This window comes from Lagenorhynchus albirostris, chromosome 8 (assembly GCF_949774975.1).
Source record: "Lagenorhynchus albirostris chromosome 8, mLagAlb1.1, whole genome shotgun sequence".
Lineage (NCBI taxonomy): Eukaryota > Metazoa > Chordata > Mammalia > Artiodactyla > Delphinidae > Lagenorhynchus > Lagenorhynchus albirostris.
Window position 1 is genome coordinate 18,562,152 of NC_083102.1, and position 18,342 is coordinate 18,580,493.

Genomic DNA, 18,342 nt, shown 5'->3' on the forward strand with positions numbered 1-18,342 from the left:
TTAACTTCAGTTCATACACAGCAGTAGCAAAGGCTGATCCAAATTGGGTCTATTCAAGATAAAGCCTGTCATTTAAGTGAGGGTGTCCACATCTTACCAGGATGATGTTATGACTACCAGAGATGTAAAGGGTAGAAGCAAGTCTCAATGAGGTGTTCCCAGGAGCTCTATCACTGGAAACACAGTACAATTAGCTCTCTGGGCCTGTCCTTGACCCAGGATGAAATACAGTGGGTGGTGTAGGCATACTAAGGGAACACGTGCAATGTGTCTGAATGGCAAGCAGAGGCTGCAGCTCTTGGGCGGTAGTTCACGGCTTGAATCCAGAACCAGTGCTCCTGGAAAGCTTCCATATTGCTGAGCATGGACATGGGCTGCTCGCTGGACCTAAGCTTCCTGTCAACTACAGCCAGGGCCAGATGGCATCAACATTCCCAGGCAGGGATACTCCGGGATGGGGCAATCTCCCTGTGCCTAGGGGTTCTGCTCAGAAGTTTTGACTACTGGTTATCAACTAGAGAAGTCTAATGGCTTGCTTGAAGGCGGGGGTACCTCTTACTGGGTTGGACAGAGTTCTTGGGTCTGTCTTCCTGTTACTAGACAACAGCTTTTGGACCCCCTCACAGAATGCTAGCCCCCTTCAGGTAGAACACCCACGCTCCTCGAAGACTTTGTTTCCCAATTTCTTGCTTCCATGTAAGGTAAGTGAGCTTGTCCAAGAAGCGCTTCCTAGAGAAGTATATAAACTGAGACCAGTACTGCCAACATCTGGATTTTCCAGTCACTGAACAACTCTCTCCTCTACCCCTGCAGTGGAAAAGGGCCGTGATTAACCCATGCTTGGGGTCTTCTCTCTAGAAGTATGACCAGACTGAGTCTTTTCCCCCTGAACACAGACGTAGATGCATTTAGGTTTTATGGGTTACATCTTTTATTCCAAACTATAGAAGCATAAAGATGTTCTTCTTTTTTTAGTAAAAAAACCAATAATCCATAGATTTTATGGCCAAATCTCTAAAGTGATATAAATAGAGTATGTTGAAGGGAACTTAGAAAGAAAATGGCACCAAAAATTTCACTGGATTTTTTTCGGTACACGGGCCTCTCACTGTTGTGGCCTCTCCCGCTGCGGAGCACAGGTTCTGGACGCGCAGGCTCAGCGGCCATGGCTCACGGGCCCAGCCGCTCCGCGGCATGTGGGATCTTCCCGGACCGGGGCACGAACCCGCGTCCCCTGCATCGGCAGGCGGACTCTCAACCACTGCGCCACCAAGGAAGCCCATCACTGGATTTTTAATATATATTTTATTTGCCTGCTAGGGTTGCCGTAACAGAGTACCGAGGATTGAATGGTTGAAAGTCACTGTCTCACAATTCTGGAGTCTAAAAGCCCAAGATCAATGTCAGCAGGGTTGGTTCCTTCTGAGGCTGTGCAGGAGAGTCTGTTCCAGGTCTCTCTACTAGCTTCTCATGTTTTGCTGGCAATCTTTGACCATCCTTGGCTTCTGCATCACCCAAGCTCCCTTGCTCTGTGTGTGTGTGTGTGTGTGTGTGTGTGTGTGTGTGTGTGTGTGTATGTCCAAATTTCTCCTTTGTATATGGACACCAATTATATTGGATTAAAGGTTCACCCTTCCCAAGTCTGACCTCATCTTAACTAAATGCATCTGTAATGACCCTACTTCCAAATAAGGTCACACACTGAGGTACTGGGATTAGGACTCCAATATGTACATTTGCGGGGAGTTGAATTATGTACACAATTCAACCCAAAACACATATGTTTTGGTCTCTTATTTTTGGAAAAGAATGCCTCTTCATTTAAAACACACACCAAAAAAGGGATCACAGAGCAAGTTCTGCCTTTCAAACGATTACTTTTCTTTTGTATCAAAGGAAGTATTAAGAGTAAATGAAAATGCTTTGAAAGTCAGGAGTCAAAAAGTGGCTGGGAAAAAAAAAAAAAAGTGGCTGGGTTGAAAGGCACATGTGTTACCACGAGGAAAGGGTCAGACTTGAGTGAACGTCTGACCCACCCTTTTCACTGTGGGAACAGATGATAAATAAGCCCACTGCAGCCTAGTAGGCATTTTATTTTATTTTATCTTTTTAAATTCTGCTATGGACTGAATGTTTGTGTCCCTACCCCACCCTGCCCAAATTTATATATTGGAATCCTAACCCCCAATATGATGGTGTAAGGAGGTGAGACCTTTGAGAGGTAATTAGGTCAGGAGGTGAAGCCATCATGAATGAGATTAGTGCCCTTATAAGAAAAAGCGAAAGACAGCTTGCTTCCTCTCTCTGTTTTCCACCATGTGGGGACACAGCAAGAAGCCAGCCATCTGCAAACTAGGAAGAGGACCCTCGTCAGAACCCGGCCACGCTGGCCCCCTGATCTCAGACTTCTCAGCCTCCAGAAGTGTGAGAAAGAACTGTCTGCTGGTTAAGCCACTCAGCCTACAGTAATTTGTTATAACAGCCTAAACGAAGATATTCTTTCTCTCACTGTACTCCTATCAGGCTACCTAACTGTACTAAAAAATCCAGAGTGTGAATAAATCCTCAGAGATCTACAGTTTCAACACTGTCATTGTAATTTGTTAACTAACTATAATCTAGAGTCTCTAGTATCCTGTGAGATGTGCAGACTTGGGTGGCCATTTAGTGGGGCCTGTTGTTTTTCATCATCAAATTTATGAAAGGAAACCCAAAGTATTACAATAATAAAACTCAGAAATAAAGGAAAGCATTACTCCTTTTTTAAATTGACACTCTCATTATGACACATCACCCTCATAAAACATCTCTTTGCTGTGGCAGACTTTTTAAATGACATATTAATATTTTAAAGTTATATTAATACTTCAAATATTATAAAATGCTCATTGTTGAAAATATCGGGAAGAACAAAGAAAATAAAAATTGGCCACAATCCCACCACTAGAAGATAATAACTGATACTATTTTGGTATATATCTTTTTAGTGTTTTTTTTCTATACATACACATGAATATTTTTAAACCTGTATTATGCTGGATATACATGTGCACCTGATATTTAACACACCATTTATATTATAAGCATTGATTTGTATTTAACTCTTTATAATTTATCTAAAATTTGTTTTAACATATAAAGTGATATAAGAAACTTAATTGTATCTTTAGGACCTATTTTTCCCATTTACTGAATATTTCATCAAATTCTCATGGATTTTTAATAATTTTTTTAGGATATAAAAATAAACCATATATATCCTATACAGACGATTTAGAAGTTACAGGAAAAAAGATAAAGAAGAAAATGAAAATAACTGATAAATCTAGAGGAAGACCCACTGCTAATGTTTTAGTGTGCTTGCTTCCAGTCACTCTTGTCTACTTTGTTGCCATGCATTCAGAGAGACCAAACCCACGGACCCCTTCTAAAGAGTTCTTTACTTGATTCTCTGTCACTGCTCCGGCCACAGATGATTGGATAAAGGATGGTTGCTTGACCTAAGGGCAACAAATCTATAGACCAGCCTGTTACCTATGAGGGCTCTGGCTAGAGATTCTACTCAAGAGTGGCACCCGTAGTAGATAGTGATTGACTCAACCAGCCAGATCTTTGCTTGGGAAGTGTGGATTCAAGACCTATAGAGACATAGTCAATGGTAGTGGCAGAAACAGCGGAAGTAGAAAAGGAATGTAATAGAATACCCACAAAAGCCAAGCACTAAAATCAGTGGTGAAGGGTCTGATCTGGTCTATACGGGGTTTAAATATCAAAAAGGGAGTTATTGAAAAGCTATTTGGTAGTTTATAGATTTAACGGAAAACTAGAGAACCCGGTTTTTAAACCTGGCAAGAGCAAAGGTAAGCTAGGTGCCAAGAACACAGCCAAGTTGCAATACAGGAAGAGACTGGTAGACACCATTGCTTGCGCTCCACAATGGATTCTTGATTCTTCCACCACTGGTGACTTGAATGATCTCTAACTGCCCCTGCATCAGTGTGGCACTCCCTCAAGTTTCAAAGTCCCAAAGAGAAGCTTCTTAGGTTCCAGTGAACCTAGGTTACAAGCCTGTGCCCTCCCTAGAGGGCCAAAATCTATTCTATTCAAATTCCATAGTGGGAGTTGGGGCCCTGCTTCCCAGCTTTAGGAATTCCCTGAAGTTTAAGGATGAGTGCCATCATTTGAACTAACCAGCAGAAAATAACTTATTCTATCCAATAAAACTCAACTCACCTCTTTTCAGAAGGTTCAAAGGGAGTTTTAAAGTAACCTCCATAAAGCTCGAAACTTTTCTTTAGTTCTAAAGCTGTAAAACAAGGTAGACTGTCGATGACGGGTGCTGGTACTAGACCCCTGAAATTGGAAATTGAAAAAATCCACAGAATTTTGTAATAATACCAAGCGTACACACATGTAATACCTAAATACTGACCTTTACACGTCCCAAGTAAATGCATACACCAATAAAACCTATTTGGAATAATGTAATATATACACTCATAAGCATTCACGTCAGAGCTTGCCTTAGACACTGGCATTATTACATTCTAATTTGTAGATTAACCAAATTTGTATTTTTCTGAATATTCCTTATCAATTAAGACATTAATATAGGCAGATTTTCTTCCTACTGATTGGTACATATTCAATTGTAAACGCTCATTCATTTGTTATGTGAAGTCCAGCAATATATCAACTGCTATAAAAACTGAAATAGATATTTTCCAGTTTTGTTTATAATCTAATGTTTTGAAATAATACCAGAAAATATTTATAAAAATTCTAATATTGTACTTTCAACTGAACTCTAGCATAAAATATCTATTTTTCATCTATACTAGCCTGTTTCCCCAGAGTGACTTGAAAAGAATCATTAACTATTTTTAGTGAATAAATCCTACTGCTATTCACTCTAGACTTGCTAAATAGAGGTGCTATGTGCAAAGCAGCCCGACTGCATATAAATGCATGAAAATTCAAAGCATCCTTCTGCCCTAGTATAACCCATTTGGAGCTCAAATTTAAAACAGCTTAGTGTCCACAGTGTTTCAATAGGCATGGCCACTCTGCTGGTGAGAAGTCGCACAGGCCCCAGCTTTAGCTGCTCTGGGGGACAGTGCCCATCTCCTGGCCACCACCTTCCCATCCCCCCAGTAGAACTTTGTATATTCCACACAGCCTGCCTCTTGAATCAGACTACCCAAAGATAGCTTGCCAATGTGGAGAAAATTAACCACACTTTTTTTGCTATATAGCAGACAAAGACAAAACTTAATTTATATTGGTTAAAGATTTTTAACGGATCGCTTAATATTGCAGACAATAAAGAGAAGTGAAATTGAAAAACATTTTTAAATGGCTTTTGTATTCTGCTTCCCCGACTCACCGCACTTTAAAAAGCTCTTTAAAACACTATAATTAAGGTCTTGTCAGTGCTCTTAGTGACTTTCTGAAAACAGGGATCTCACTTTATTACTCAAATTTTCCAAAAGGTCACACAGAAAAGAGAATTCAGAATACTGAAGCCTATAACATTCATGAGAAAATAAAACACAAACATCTCATAAACATCGTGGTTATTCACTTTGAGTAAATCTTAAAGTCTAAATGTGCCTCTTCACATGTAATAATTAATAGTACAATAATTATTATAGCCACTAATATCTATGAAGCCTCTACTATGCATCAGGGACTAAGTGAAACATTGCATATTAAGGAATAAGAATTCATGGCTTAATAAAGATACAATGGTCCCCATCCTGATGGAATTTACAGTTTAATGTGGAAAGGAGACATTAAACAAATGATCCCACAAATCATTAACTACTATTTTTTGAGATTCATGAAGGACAAGTATAGGATATTCAACAGGATATAATTAACCTTCCATCATCAAAGCCTTGGCGAAGGCTGATACTTATATTCAAACACCACCAGAAACATCATTCTTTGCAGTCTTCAAAGACTGCAAAAAATCATCAGTTTCTAGTAGCTGTGAGTATATTGTGCCTTTAAATATATATATAAATGAAAGGGAAATACAACTTCTAGTACTAGGTTTACTATTGAACCACTGGGTCCATTTTAGTACAAAGGTCCCTGCTTGTGTTGATGATTTAAGATTCATTTGGTATATTTGGATACTAAAAAATCAATTTAAAGATGCCCAGGTGTAAATAAATGTGATAAATCACTACCTTTGAAACAGGGATGTGTGATGAGGAGGTGTCTTTCCCATTAGGGCCTGCCGGGCTGTCTCATACTGTCTCGCCATAGACTCTCTTTCCTAGGCAAGAAATATGATTTAAAATTATATTGAAGTTAAAAATATGTCAGATGATTAAAATAGCTATAATCATTGTCTTCTTGCTAGAGACTGCCAAATGTGTGGAAAGAAAAAGGGAAAAAACATGGGCCTAAAAAACAATATTTGTTCAGTGGAAAGAAAGAAAACTTTATAAATAAAATAGAAATATTTTTATGAAGACTACAATTTAATATGTAAACTTTTATCTGACATCTAAATAATAATGAGGCAATTTTTTATTAAGATATCATGTTTATATATATATTTTTATCTTTTTAATGAGATTATCTCTCAAGGATACAGACTATTATTGTCTTTTTAGTTTTACCAGATCTTAGCACACCTAGTAACTAACTGATAGAATATATCCAACGATGTTAAGTATGATCCTGAAATAGGACAGATTGGGAGGTCTTCCTCCTATGTTTCACCAACACCCCATCACTATCACTAAATACTTGGTGAGCATTTGATTATGGGGATACAAAGATACAAAAAACATAGTCTTGGGACTTCCCTGGTGGTCCAGTGGTACAGAATCTGCCTTCCAATGCAGGGGACGCGGGTTCGATCCCTGGCCAGGTAACTAAGATCCCACATGCCGCAGGGCAACTAAGCCCGTGGGCCATGGCTAGAGAGAGAGCCCTCATACCACAACTACTGAGCCTGTGCGCCTCAACAAGAGAGCCCACGTGCCGCAACTACAGAGCCTACATGCTCTGGAGCCTACATGCCACAACTAGAGAGAAAACCCACATGCCACAACTAGAGGGAAGCCTGTGCACTGCAACGAAAAATCCTGCATGCTGCAACTAAGATCCGATGCAGCCAAAAAAAAGAAAAGAAAAGAAAAGAAAAAAAAAACATAGTCTCTGCATTCAAAAGGTTTATAATCTGGTGTCAAAAGGCAACTGAAAAGAGGAAAAAACCAAAGATAGCACATGCTGTTTTATAACTATACACGCCGTTGAGAAATTCTAGGTCAAGCTTGTGAAATTGTTCCTTAGACACATGACACGAGAGCTAACATGCAGACTCATTGAACACAGTCTCTCAGGTGGATATTTGATTGCCAAGACCACTTTACTGTTCCCCTGACCATCATCTCTGTGGTTCTGCGTAAGCATAATGAGGAGAAAATGTCTGCTGGGTAGGAGGGAGGGGATTTATAATGGGATAAGAAAGGAAGAAACAAACTCTACTTACATTTTAACACTTAAAAACTATTTTAAATAGTTCCATAAATACATCTAAATTGTCTCATATTACTATAAAAGTACTACATATCAACTAAATCCACTGTCTTATTCTGTTGATTTGTTATTATTTTTCCCCCAATCACTCTATACTAGTATATACATTTTCTATTGTGATTTTACTTTATACCACCCTTATTTTTTCCTATATTGATCCCTGATCTAAATTATATCATGGCTGGGAAGATGACAGTGTAGTGGAAGCATAGTTTGTGGACCTTCCAGAATTTCCATGTAAAAACAGATATAGCAACTAAATAGCAAAATGAAAACATATCAAACATTTACAAGAAAACTAGGTGACAAGCTCTCCTCAAAGCCCCCAATACAGGTGACAATAACCACAACACCTGCATGGTATCAGTGTCTATGTAAGAGGAAGCCAAAGAAAGAAACAGGGTGACTAAAAGACCTGAGAACAGGAGAGCCCCAAGATAGCTAAGAAGTATTCACTAGGAAGCACAGCAGGACAATTTGGAAACCACGGATGAAACATAGGAGGGGTTGTTTCCATTCTAATAGTAGGTAAGAATAAGGGGTCCACAGTAAGTTCTGCAGGAGCTGGATCAACTGTGAATTCTTGAAACTAATCCACTAGGGCTCCCTTCTAAGACAGGGTTTTACACTAAAAAAAAGCTGATGGGGGTGGAATAAAAATTAACTGGGAAAGAGCAAACAGAGACATAGGAAAGAGGAAATCTAGACCAAAGCGGGAAGTGGAACAGAACCAGGAAATCTCAGGAAGGAAACTGCCATATACCTTGATACTATTTGAAAAAACCACCTTCCTTCTAAATGTTTGAGAAAATGAATTTCACATAAAAATGAGAAAATTTCCAGTCAAATCCAATGCAAAGTTATAAGAAATAAGAGGAAAAGGAGAATAACATCTCTGTACACAATGAAGGGGAAACAGATAAAATCTATAATCTATTTAAAAATAAACTAAAAGACATTAAGAAAATGACACAAAACATGAAGGAACAAATAAATTACAATTTCTGCAAACTCACAAATGAGGTGCTGGAAATCAGGAAAGAATTAGAATATACAGGAAAAAGTCGCTTAGGAAATGAAAACTAAACTAGAAGAAATACAGGAGTGAATAAACACAACAAATAATGACTTAAGAGAAATAGAAAATGAAGGAAAAACTTTAACCTCAAAAAGAAATGAAGAAAGAGGTAAAAAGATTCAAGAGAAAATGACAAATATTTAAGATAGATAAAAAAGATCCAACATATCAACAATAAGAGATCTTGATAAAATAAGCCAAAACAAAGAAACAGGGGCTTCCCTGGTGGCAAAGTGGTTGAGAGTCCACCTGCCGATGCAGGGGACACGGGTTTGTGCCCCGGTCCAGGAAGATCTCACATGCCGCAGAGCGGCTAGGCCCATGAGCCATGGCCGCTGAGCCTGCGTGTCCGGAGCCTGTGCTCCGCAATGGGAGAGGCCACAACAGCGAGAGGCCCGTGTACCGTAAAACAAAACAAAACAAAACAAAACAAAGAAACAGGATAGATACTAAAAACTACAATTCAAGTGTAAAGTGTAACAGACTGTTATCAACAGGCAAGAATGCAGGAAATATTTTTCCCACAGCCCTTTCTGTATCTAGTAGAGAATAAGCTTAGGCAATAAAACAACTAGAGAGACACTGACCTGAGGTCTAATGATGAGTATTAAGTATGAAGGTATTTGATAACTAAGACAAAATGAGAGTTAAAAGGGAGAGAGGATATGAGGGCACCCTCTGATAGTACAGCTATAACATAATCACAAACAATGGCGGGAGGAACATTTGTAAAAACACTTTTTTATAAACTGCTTTCAGTTTTTATAATGGGTGCTGGTAGTATTTAGTATTGTTATTCTGAGACTCTTCTGTGTGTCATGTGGTTAAAACAAACGAGAAATTTAGTAAGATATTATAATTCTATCATCGCCTCTATCTCTGAGAAGCAGGACTCTCAGCGTGGAGAAAAGAAAAAATATGTAACAGAGAAGGAGTTAAGTAAAAATGCTGAAGTCTTGAATCCAAATTGGAAATATTAACTTGAACTCATGAAATATTTTATCTATCCACAGAATAGGCCTAGAAACAATGGCCACCCCAAGAGCAATGAGCATTCCTAGCAACCATGATGTGTTTTCTTGTACAACCATCTCCCACTTGAAGAAACCAAGACTTCTTGGACAAAAGACTGATTCCAGGTCTAGGACAGGTAATGAACAAAAGAGCATAGACTATCTCGTCATACCAACCAGTAAAATGGGTCACGTTAAAAGGACACAGGTGTCAACCTGCAGAAGCTCTAGCTGGCCAAAGATAGAATAATTTGAGTTTCGATAAGGATAAAAAATGCAGTGGGTGGATAGCCTTCAATATGCACAAATCAAAATCATAATGATTACAAATGATATTTTAAAATTAGTTGGTCACCTTCAGAGAATAACAGGAAACCAATTCATTATCTTGAAAAAGGCACTTGGACTGCTGATCCTACATGAACTGTACCACTTGGTAACTAGGTGGCAGATAAGAGAAGTATCTCTTTATAGTGTTATTCCAGCTAATAGATATAGTGTTGAACACCATGCCCTGAAAAATGTACTGAAGAGAAGAAAGCATTTTTCTTTTGGAGTCGAAATAGACACTTCTAAGCTGTGTTATCTCTGACAAGCTCCCTGAGCTGACCTGCCTCACAGTAGTGAAAGAAAATAGTGCTTAGTAGATGTAGGGCCCAATATTTTGTCATTACAGGTCCACTTTCTCACTGACCTTCATATCTTTGGGTGCTTTTTGATTGCACTGGCCTTATCTGCCACACACATATATTCACTAAATTGGCTTTGAATGAATTGGTCATTCAGCAATTTTTTTCTAGAAAATTGGCTTTCAGTAACTTGGGCTGCTTCAGGAGTAAGGCTGTCCCCTAAGGAGATCAGAGGAGCTGGTTGGAGAAACAGATACAATTGAAGTTCTGAAAATAAAGCTTCTCCTAGAAGGCAAAGATCTACTCACAATAATTCCACAGCAAAAAATCTTCACACAAACACACACATGAATATACACTTACCCAACCAGTTATGACATGTGGCTATGTGACTACCCAGGAATAGGGCTGGTTTTCAGAAGACACACACAAAACCAGCTCTGTTGTTTTGTAATCACACCTTGACACGCACGTGGTGACAAACCACACACAAGGAAAGAGTAGAATATTAGAATAGAGGGGGTAAACCGAAAGACCTCACATATGCAGTAAGTTTAGGGTAGGTTTCAGGAAGAATGCAGTGTTCAACGTAAGTGGAAAGGGTGCTTTTGAAAGAAACAGGACCAAAAAAGCACTGACAATGGGAATTCCTATTTAGTCCATCAGTGTCAAATGGCTCTCTTGACAGTTTCTACAGGTAAATACAAACATATTAAATCTACAGTTAAGACCCCAAAAAAGCACAAACATTTCTATCTTTTTCTTTTTTTGGAAGATTTATGATATAGGTTTTTGACAGAGATAGTTGCAATTACTTTCCTCAATCCACCATAAAGTTCCAAAAATACATAGGGATTTATGTTGGGAAAGTAAACGAATAACAACATCTCCTGCGGGTTGCAATAAGGGGTTCATGAGATAATTTACACAAAAGCCCTTTCCAAACTATAAGTGACATATAAAGGCTATTTATGGCCTCCAATATAATCATAATATCTCATTAAAGCTTCTGTGGTGATGATCTTAAAAAGGTTTTGCTCATTTTGCAGCATTATAATGGCTTGGCAAGAGGTTAATAACTTATGAAATATCTCAAAATTTGATAAATACTTAAAATTTCAAAATAGCATTGAATTCATAATCTTTACAAGAAAACGAGGTACTAAAAATAATCTTAGGCAAGTTTACCCCATACATATGACAGTGGCAATTAAGTACTACCTTTGTTCTAATTTTTGAGGGGTGAATCTGTTGGTTCTTGGGGGATTTGATTTGCTTTTCTATGAAACTACTCTGTTACATTATACCTCCACCAGTACTGGCAGGCAAAATTACCAGAACCTCAGGCTGCAAGGGGTTTGAGCGCTGTTGCCATCATGGATGAGAAACTGCCCACCCTCTAACACAGGACACAGTAGATTTCTACACTAGGCTCTAGATGCCCTGGATTATGGGGGCTGAACAGTTTCTCAGGGAGGTGACTACAGGTAAGGAGTGGTGCTGGACATGTCAAAATTACATAAGAATTTTTGACAACACGTGGTCCACATACCTGCTCCCCTCCCGCCACCAAGGTGGCCCCTCTACTCTCGCATTGCCTTTTTATCATACCCTCCACTCTCCAGTTCCCCCATACTGTTCATTAGTTTTATATTGAGATGTCGGAGATGAATTACAGCTGAAAACCCACTGTGTGCGTGTTGTGTGTGTTTTTCATCTGTTCCTCTGTTCTTGCTCCTGGGTACCTGAGTGCCCTTGACCAGAGAAAAGCTATCTTTAGGGACTTCCCTGGCGGTCCAGTGGTTACGACTTCACCTTCCAATGCAGGGGATGTGGGTTCAATCCCTGGTTCGGGAGCTAAGATACCACATGCCTCGCAGCCAAAAAACACCAAAACATAGAAGCAATATTGTAACAAATTCAATACTTAAAAAAACATGGTCCACATAAAAATAAAATCTTAAAAAAAAAAAAAAAGAAAAGCTACCTTTAATTAGGCCTGAAAATTTTCTAACAGGTAATATTCAGATTTGTCATATTTAAATAAATCATGGATACCCACTAACAGGCAGAGGGTGTGACTCAACGGTGTGTATGATATTGTGCGGCAGGACAGTCTAACTGGGACATGAGCTGGCTCTGGTTGTCAAGACACAGACTTGTAATTAAAGAATAAAGGTGGCTAAGGATGTGTGCTCTGGAGTTTTTACAGTCTGGATATGCCATGTCCTGGGAGATTAAAAGAAGACCTTATATTTGAAAGTCTAAGCTCCAAGAAGCATGAAGCTGTACAGGACAGCAGGTGCAGAGAGAAAGTGGTAGACTGACTTGAAAAGAGCTGGGTGTCCCAGGACTGCAAGGACAGAGGCTGACGGGCTCCTCATGTCGAGTGCGCTCCCAGGGTGTGGTGAGACCTTGGGGGTCGGCACTGGGTGAACATACAAGCAGGAGAGGATCTGGAGAATACCAGAGCCCCTGGCTCAGAATGGAACTCCGGGTTTCAGACAAGGAACATCTCCATGGTAACCATGATAGTCTGGACCAGAGGCCCTTCCCTAAGTTTGTAGCATGACATAAACCTCAGGATTCTTGAACTTAATCCAAAGAATGGGAGTGATCCCCACTCCTAATGACTGATATTTGATTTCCCACAGACCCTGGTAGGTGGGAACAATTCCAGAGTTAACTTATTTTGGATAAATAAATAGGGCATTTCCTGTACTCCAGTATCATGATACAAATTTATATTATTTTTAGATGTTTAGAGTGCACCCATCCCCTGCTGCTTCTAAGAGGCCAGAATGTGTATCAAGTGGCCCTGCCTTTTGCCCTGCCACTGGTGACAGGACAAGCAGTTTAATTTGATCTGTGTGGTATGGCTAAAAAGTCCAGCTGTGCCAATTAGATTGCTTTGCTTTCCACAGTATGAATTAAAGAGACAGAGAGAAGTGGTCAGGAATTGTGGGCATAGAGCCACAGGCAGAGAGCCATGGTGAGTCAGGGCTGGCACGTGTGCAAATGAGTTCAAATTATGTGGGAGGGAAGCTGAGTGAGTGGAGGAGGCCAGCCAGGAGAGAGAGGACAACAGAGCACGGGAAAAACAGAAGCAGAGATGAGAGGAACTTGATGCCTTTGGGATGCACTTTCCAACCCTATTTCGTTCCTGTGAGATCTGTACTTCATCCCTGCTCCCGATGCACTGTGAATCCACTCATCATATATTTTTTAATAATGGAACTACCTCTTACTTAAGCTGACTTTAACGGGTATCTGTTCCTTGTACTTCAAACATCCCATTCTTATGACTTAATCAGAGCAGAATGTATAGCTATGCCCATGTACACCACAGCCCTAGACTTTTCAACTGAAGTAACCAGTCTGATTCTTGTGACCACTGCCCATGGTTCTGACTTTAGAAGACAACGTGATTATTTGCTTAAAACAGGCAAGGCTTAGGGAAACACGACCAAGGAGCTGACAACCAAATCAGAAGTTCTGTCCCTTCTGAGGCAATGGCAACAATCTAGGTCTCTGTGTTCCCAGACCATCACAGAAAAACCATCACAAACAGAAAAGAGCATGACCTAATATGAAGGTAGGGCCAGCTTCCACATATCCTGACTTCTCTGAGTTCTCAAAGAACGGGATCTTTTAAGTCATAGGATGGGTCTAAGTACTGCAAGGTTATAAGACATGGACTCTTTGAGTGGACTCACTTTGAAGGCTCAGCACAAGAATACTCAACAGTATATCCCAACAGTAAAGCAAGTTTTCCCTTGAAATACATATTCTACAGTATTAATTCCATGTAGTTCTTGTCTATGCTTGTTAAATAGGAGAACTGAGCGTCAGAACTTCCACTGGGAGCCTGGGGGAAAGGTACTCAAAAAAATCTACACTGTATATTCTGTTTTTAGAACCCATGCCTATTCTTAGAGGTGTAGAAAGAGGGGGAAAAAACTTGTCTTCAGCTGACACCAGTCAGAGGACAGTTTTGGTGAAACTTATTAGTCTTGAAATATCCAATGCCCTTTTTGTCTGACTTTTGTAATGCTCAGTTCCAGCTTCCCTCACCCCTCTATCCCTTCTTACCGCTGGTATGTTTTTGCCTGAAAGTTTGGCCCATAATTTCACAAAGTAGTTTCTGTCTGCAAAATCCAGGGACTCAAATTCACTCGAAGCTCTAAACTTCTTCGAAGTCTTTTCAGGTTTCAGCTGAGGTTTCTTAATATCTGCTAGGGAAAAAAGTAAAGTTTAAAATAAAAGGCATAAAATTGGATAAAGCAACTTTCTGAAGTAAGAGAATGTTTTATATGTGGATTTGCCCAAACACAATAAAGTGTATACTTAAAGTCTGTGCATTTCAACTTGAAAGTAAGATAACTAAAAATTTATGTCTCAGAACACGATAACAATAATAATTATTATTGAAAATTATAAAGTCAGCCTGCAGCACCTAGTAGACATGTCCTGGGAGTACCCTTAGTGTTCAAATAATACAGACTTATGAATGGAATTAAAGGAAGTAAAACTTAACAAAAACAATGGCTTTCAGATACTTAAGTGAAAAGTCCCCTTTATAATTACTTTCCATTTGACAAAATTGTCCTAAAAGGCTAAAATCATCATCATCATCATCATCATCATCATGCAACACTAAGAAAAACCTTTTTAAAAGAATGGAGTGGATGATGAGGTCAGTATTTAACAGAATTTACACATAAATACTGTCTAATGTTCCCTACAAAACATCAGAATGTCCAGAGGCCTAGAATATAAAGAATTTAAATTTCTATCACTGCTCATGTATAGTGGGCCCAGGTGTACATACATTTGGATTTATTAGGAACATCAACACTTACAGTATTGCTACAAAAATGCCAAAATAAATAATCTCCACACCTACACTAGCCAATATGGCTGACTGAGCAGATGTGGGAAGCTATCCCCACCCAAGACAAAATAAATAGTGGATAATATATAACAGAAATTTGTTTTTATCACATAGCAAAACTGAAACCAAGCAAGAAAAATTTCCAGGTGCTGGAAGTGAAGTGAAGATTCCAAGTCAGAGGAGTGGAAATTGATGTCAAGAGGTCAGAGAGTGCCTCAGGGGCTGAGGTTTCTGGACTGAGAGGCAAGGCCAGTCCCTGTGTGCTTAATGTACGAGACCTGGGCTCTCTATTAGGCGAGAAGTTGGAAAGGGAGTGTCTGGAAATCTCAGCCCACAGACCTCAGGACTTAGCCTGGGCACAGTCTCACCTGGACTGAGGGTGGAGACACCCGTGGGAAATCAGACCTCTACTCCTGGGCTGTGTGCTGGTATGGAATCTGAAATTGAACTCCTACCAAATTGTGTGGCAATCCCTAGCTGATAAAAAGAAGGTACAGGGCTTCCCTGGTGGCGCAGTGGTTGAGAGTCCGCCTGCCGAGGCAGGGGACATGGGTTCGTGCCCTGGTCCAGGAAGATCCCACATGCCGCGGAGCGGCTCCTGTGAGCCGTGGCCGCTGAGCCTGCGCGTCCGGAGCCTGTGCTCCACAACAGGAGAGGCCGCAACAGTGAGAGGCCCGCGTACCGCAAAAAAAAAAAAAAAAAAAAAAAAGAAGGTACAGGCTGGACTTCCCTGGTGGTCCAGTGGGTAAGAATCCACCTGCCATTGCAGGGGACACGGGTTCAATCCCTGGCTCGGGAAGATCCCACATGCTGCGAAGCAACTAAGCCCATGAACCACAACTACTGAAGCCCGCATGCTCTAGAGCCTGCGTGCCACAACTACTGAGCCCGCGCACCATGACTACTGAAGTCTACACACTCTAGAGCCTGCGCACCACAATTACTGAACCCATACACCGCAACTACTGAAGCCCGCATGCTTTAGGGCCCATGTACCGCAACTACTGAGCCTGTGTGCTGCAACTACCAAAGCCCGCACACCTAGAGCCTGTGCTCCGCAACAAGAGAAGCCACCGCAGCGAGAAGCCCATGCACCTCAACGAAGAGTAGCCCCCACTTGCCGTAACTAGAGAAAGCCTGCGTGCAGCAACGAAGACCCAGCACAGCCATAAACAAATAAATTTTAAAAAAAAAGTAGGTAAAAGGTGTTGCAGACAAGTAAAAGTGTTGAACCATGGTAGGGAAGCCTAAAGCTCCACAACCCAGCACCAGTCTTGAGAGAGGGGGAGAGACTCAGAAGATGCAACAAATGGGCAAATCCACAGCCAAGAAATTCCAGGTGATAGAGCATTCTGGAAAGGACATTGAAGTAATTATGTTCATTAACAATCACAGAGGTAACAGGACACGATTATTATGTGGAAACATACTCTGCTAAATCTTCATAATGGAAAAGCCATTCAACCCGTATCGGTTGAGCACCTACTATGTGCCAGACAGCGCTCTGGGTGTTGGGATAGAGCAGTAAATAAAATGTCCTTGACCTGTGGGACTTACATTCTAATGTTGAAGACAGACAATAACACCAGATAATGTCAGGTAGTAGTGATAAGTGCGATGAAGGACCAGGCAGGCAGATAAGGAGACAGTGAGAGACAGCATGATGGCCAAAGGAAGTCCTCCCTAAGATGGTGACATCTGCACAGTGATCTGAAGTCATAAAGAAGGAAGGTATTCAAATATCTGGGGCAAAAGCATATCAGGCAGAGAGAGTGGCTTTGTATAAAGACCCAGAAGCATGCTTAACACAACTGAATTACAGTAAAGAATTCAGCATGGCTGAAACAAGGCAAACTAACAACCAAAAAAGAGACGGAAGGGCTGAATCTCATGCTCATTAAAAAACAAACAAACAAACAAACAAAACCAAAACACTTGTCCTCTTGATGGGACTCTAAGAACACTGTGAAAAAGACCAGATGAATCTGAAAAAAAAGATGAAATTTAAAGAAATAGAAGCTATATTTATATAATTTCCATAGAAATGACCCTCTCTATGTATAAAAGCTTATTTAAAATATAGTATATATTTGTGTCAGGGTTCCTTCTTCCAGCTTTCTCAGACGTAAGCCAATTGTACTATGATGTAAACAAACCAAGTTCTATCTGATGATACAACGCAGCTGTAATTCAACAGTTTAATGTCTTAATGGTTTCTCAGCAACAAAACAATTTGGGTAAAAATAATGTGTTTAGATTACTATTAAACTACATTGTAATGCTACCACTTTAGGGACTCGGACTCCTATAATAAAGAGTTTCATACAGTTCTTAATATAGTTTCAAATGTCTTAATACATTAATGAACAAGAGATCTTACTTCTCAATAAAAAAAACAACCCAGTTACCAGTGTTATAATACCCTGCAATCAAGTTTCTTAAAGTGATCTTATTCAAAGTATCTAAAAGTCAACCTTGAGGCAACATTAAATTATATATATGTTACTGTACAGTCCACAAAAATGACCAAGTTCTTCAGTATATAAGCTAGGTACATTTACTTAAACACCTTCAATGAAGCCTAAGTGAATGTAATGACGTGTGACAGATTTTCAAGCTATTTTATGGATTGGTATCATTACCAAATATAAGAAAATATAAATGAAATATCTGGAACAACCAGAACTACATCTCAAATTAATTCAAAATAACTTAGACCTTTTGTTTAGAATTATCTCTCTTTGCAGTCAAGTGAATTAAAATAATATTCGTATAAAACATTTTAAACGAATAACCACAGAATCCAACCAAAATAACAAGTGCAGTAGAAGCCATGCACCTAAGATAAAACATCTGTGTATATTTCATAACACATTATGACACAGACTGTATAGGGCCCTTTACTGCAAAAAAGGAGAAAATAAAAGATGCTGATGATCTGATATTATAGGCACACAGCCATTTCAATAACTAGTAATAAAATTAGAATTTGGGGGTCAGATTGTGTATATTTTGAAAAACAAAAATCCCTATTTTGATAATCAATTTTTCTACAGCAGTAAGGTTACTTGTATAGCAAAACAACTAAGTCAATCTCCTGTCTAAAAACATGAGACCAAATTAATATTTAAATAAAACTTTGCCAAAAAAACACACAAAAAATCAGCA

General features: G+C 39.6%; 1 protein-coding gene across 2 annotated transcripts in view; it reads right to left on the bottom strand.

Moving 5' to 3' along the window:
* Positions 1 to 18,342, bottom strand: part of LRGUK (leucine rich repeats and guanylate kinase domain containing) — a 118,785-nt gene that overhangs the window by 7,448 nt on the left and 92,995 nt on the right. The window contains exons 16-18 of one of the 2 annotated variants that reach the window (XM_060156646.1): positions 14,373 to 14,512; positions 6,198 to 6,286; positions 4,234 to 4,353 (exon numbers count right to left, since the gene is read on the bottom strand). In XM_060156646.1, the coding sequence (XP_060012629.1) occupies positions 4,234 to 4,353; positions 6,198 to 6,286; positions 14,373 to 14,512 (349 nt within the window). Of the gene's footprint in view, positions 1 to 4,233; positions 4,354 to 6,197; positions 6,287 to 14,372; positions 14,516 to 18,342 lie in introns of both variants that reach the window. The other variant, XM_060156645.1, reaches the window with a different exon arrangement.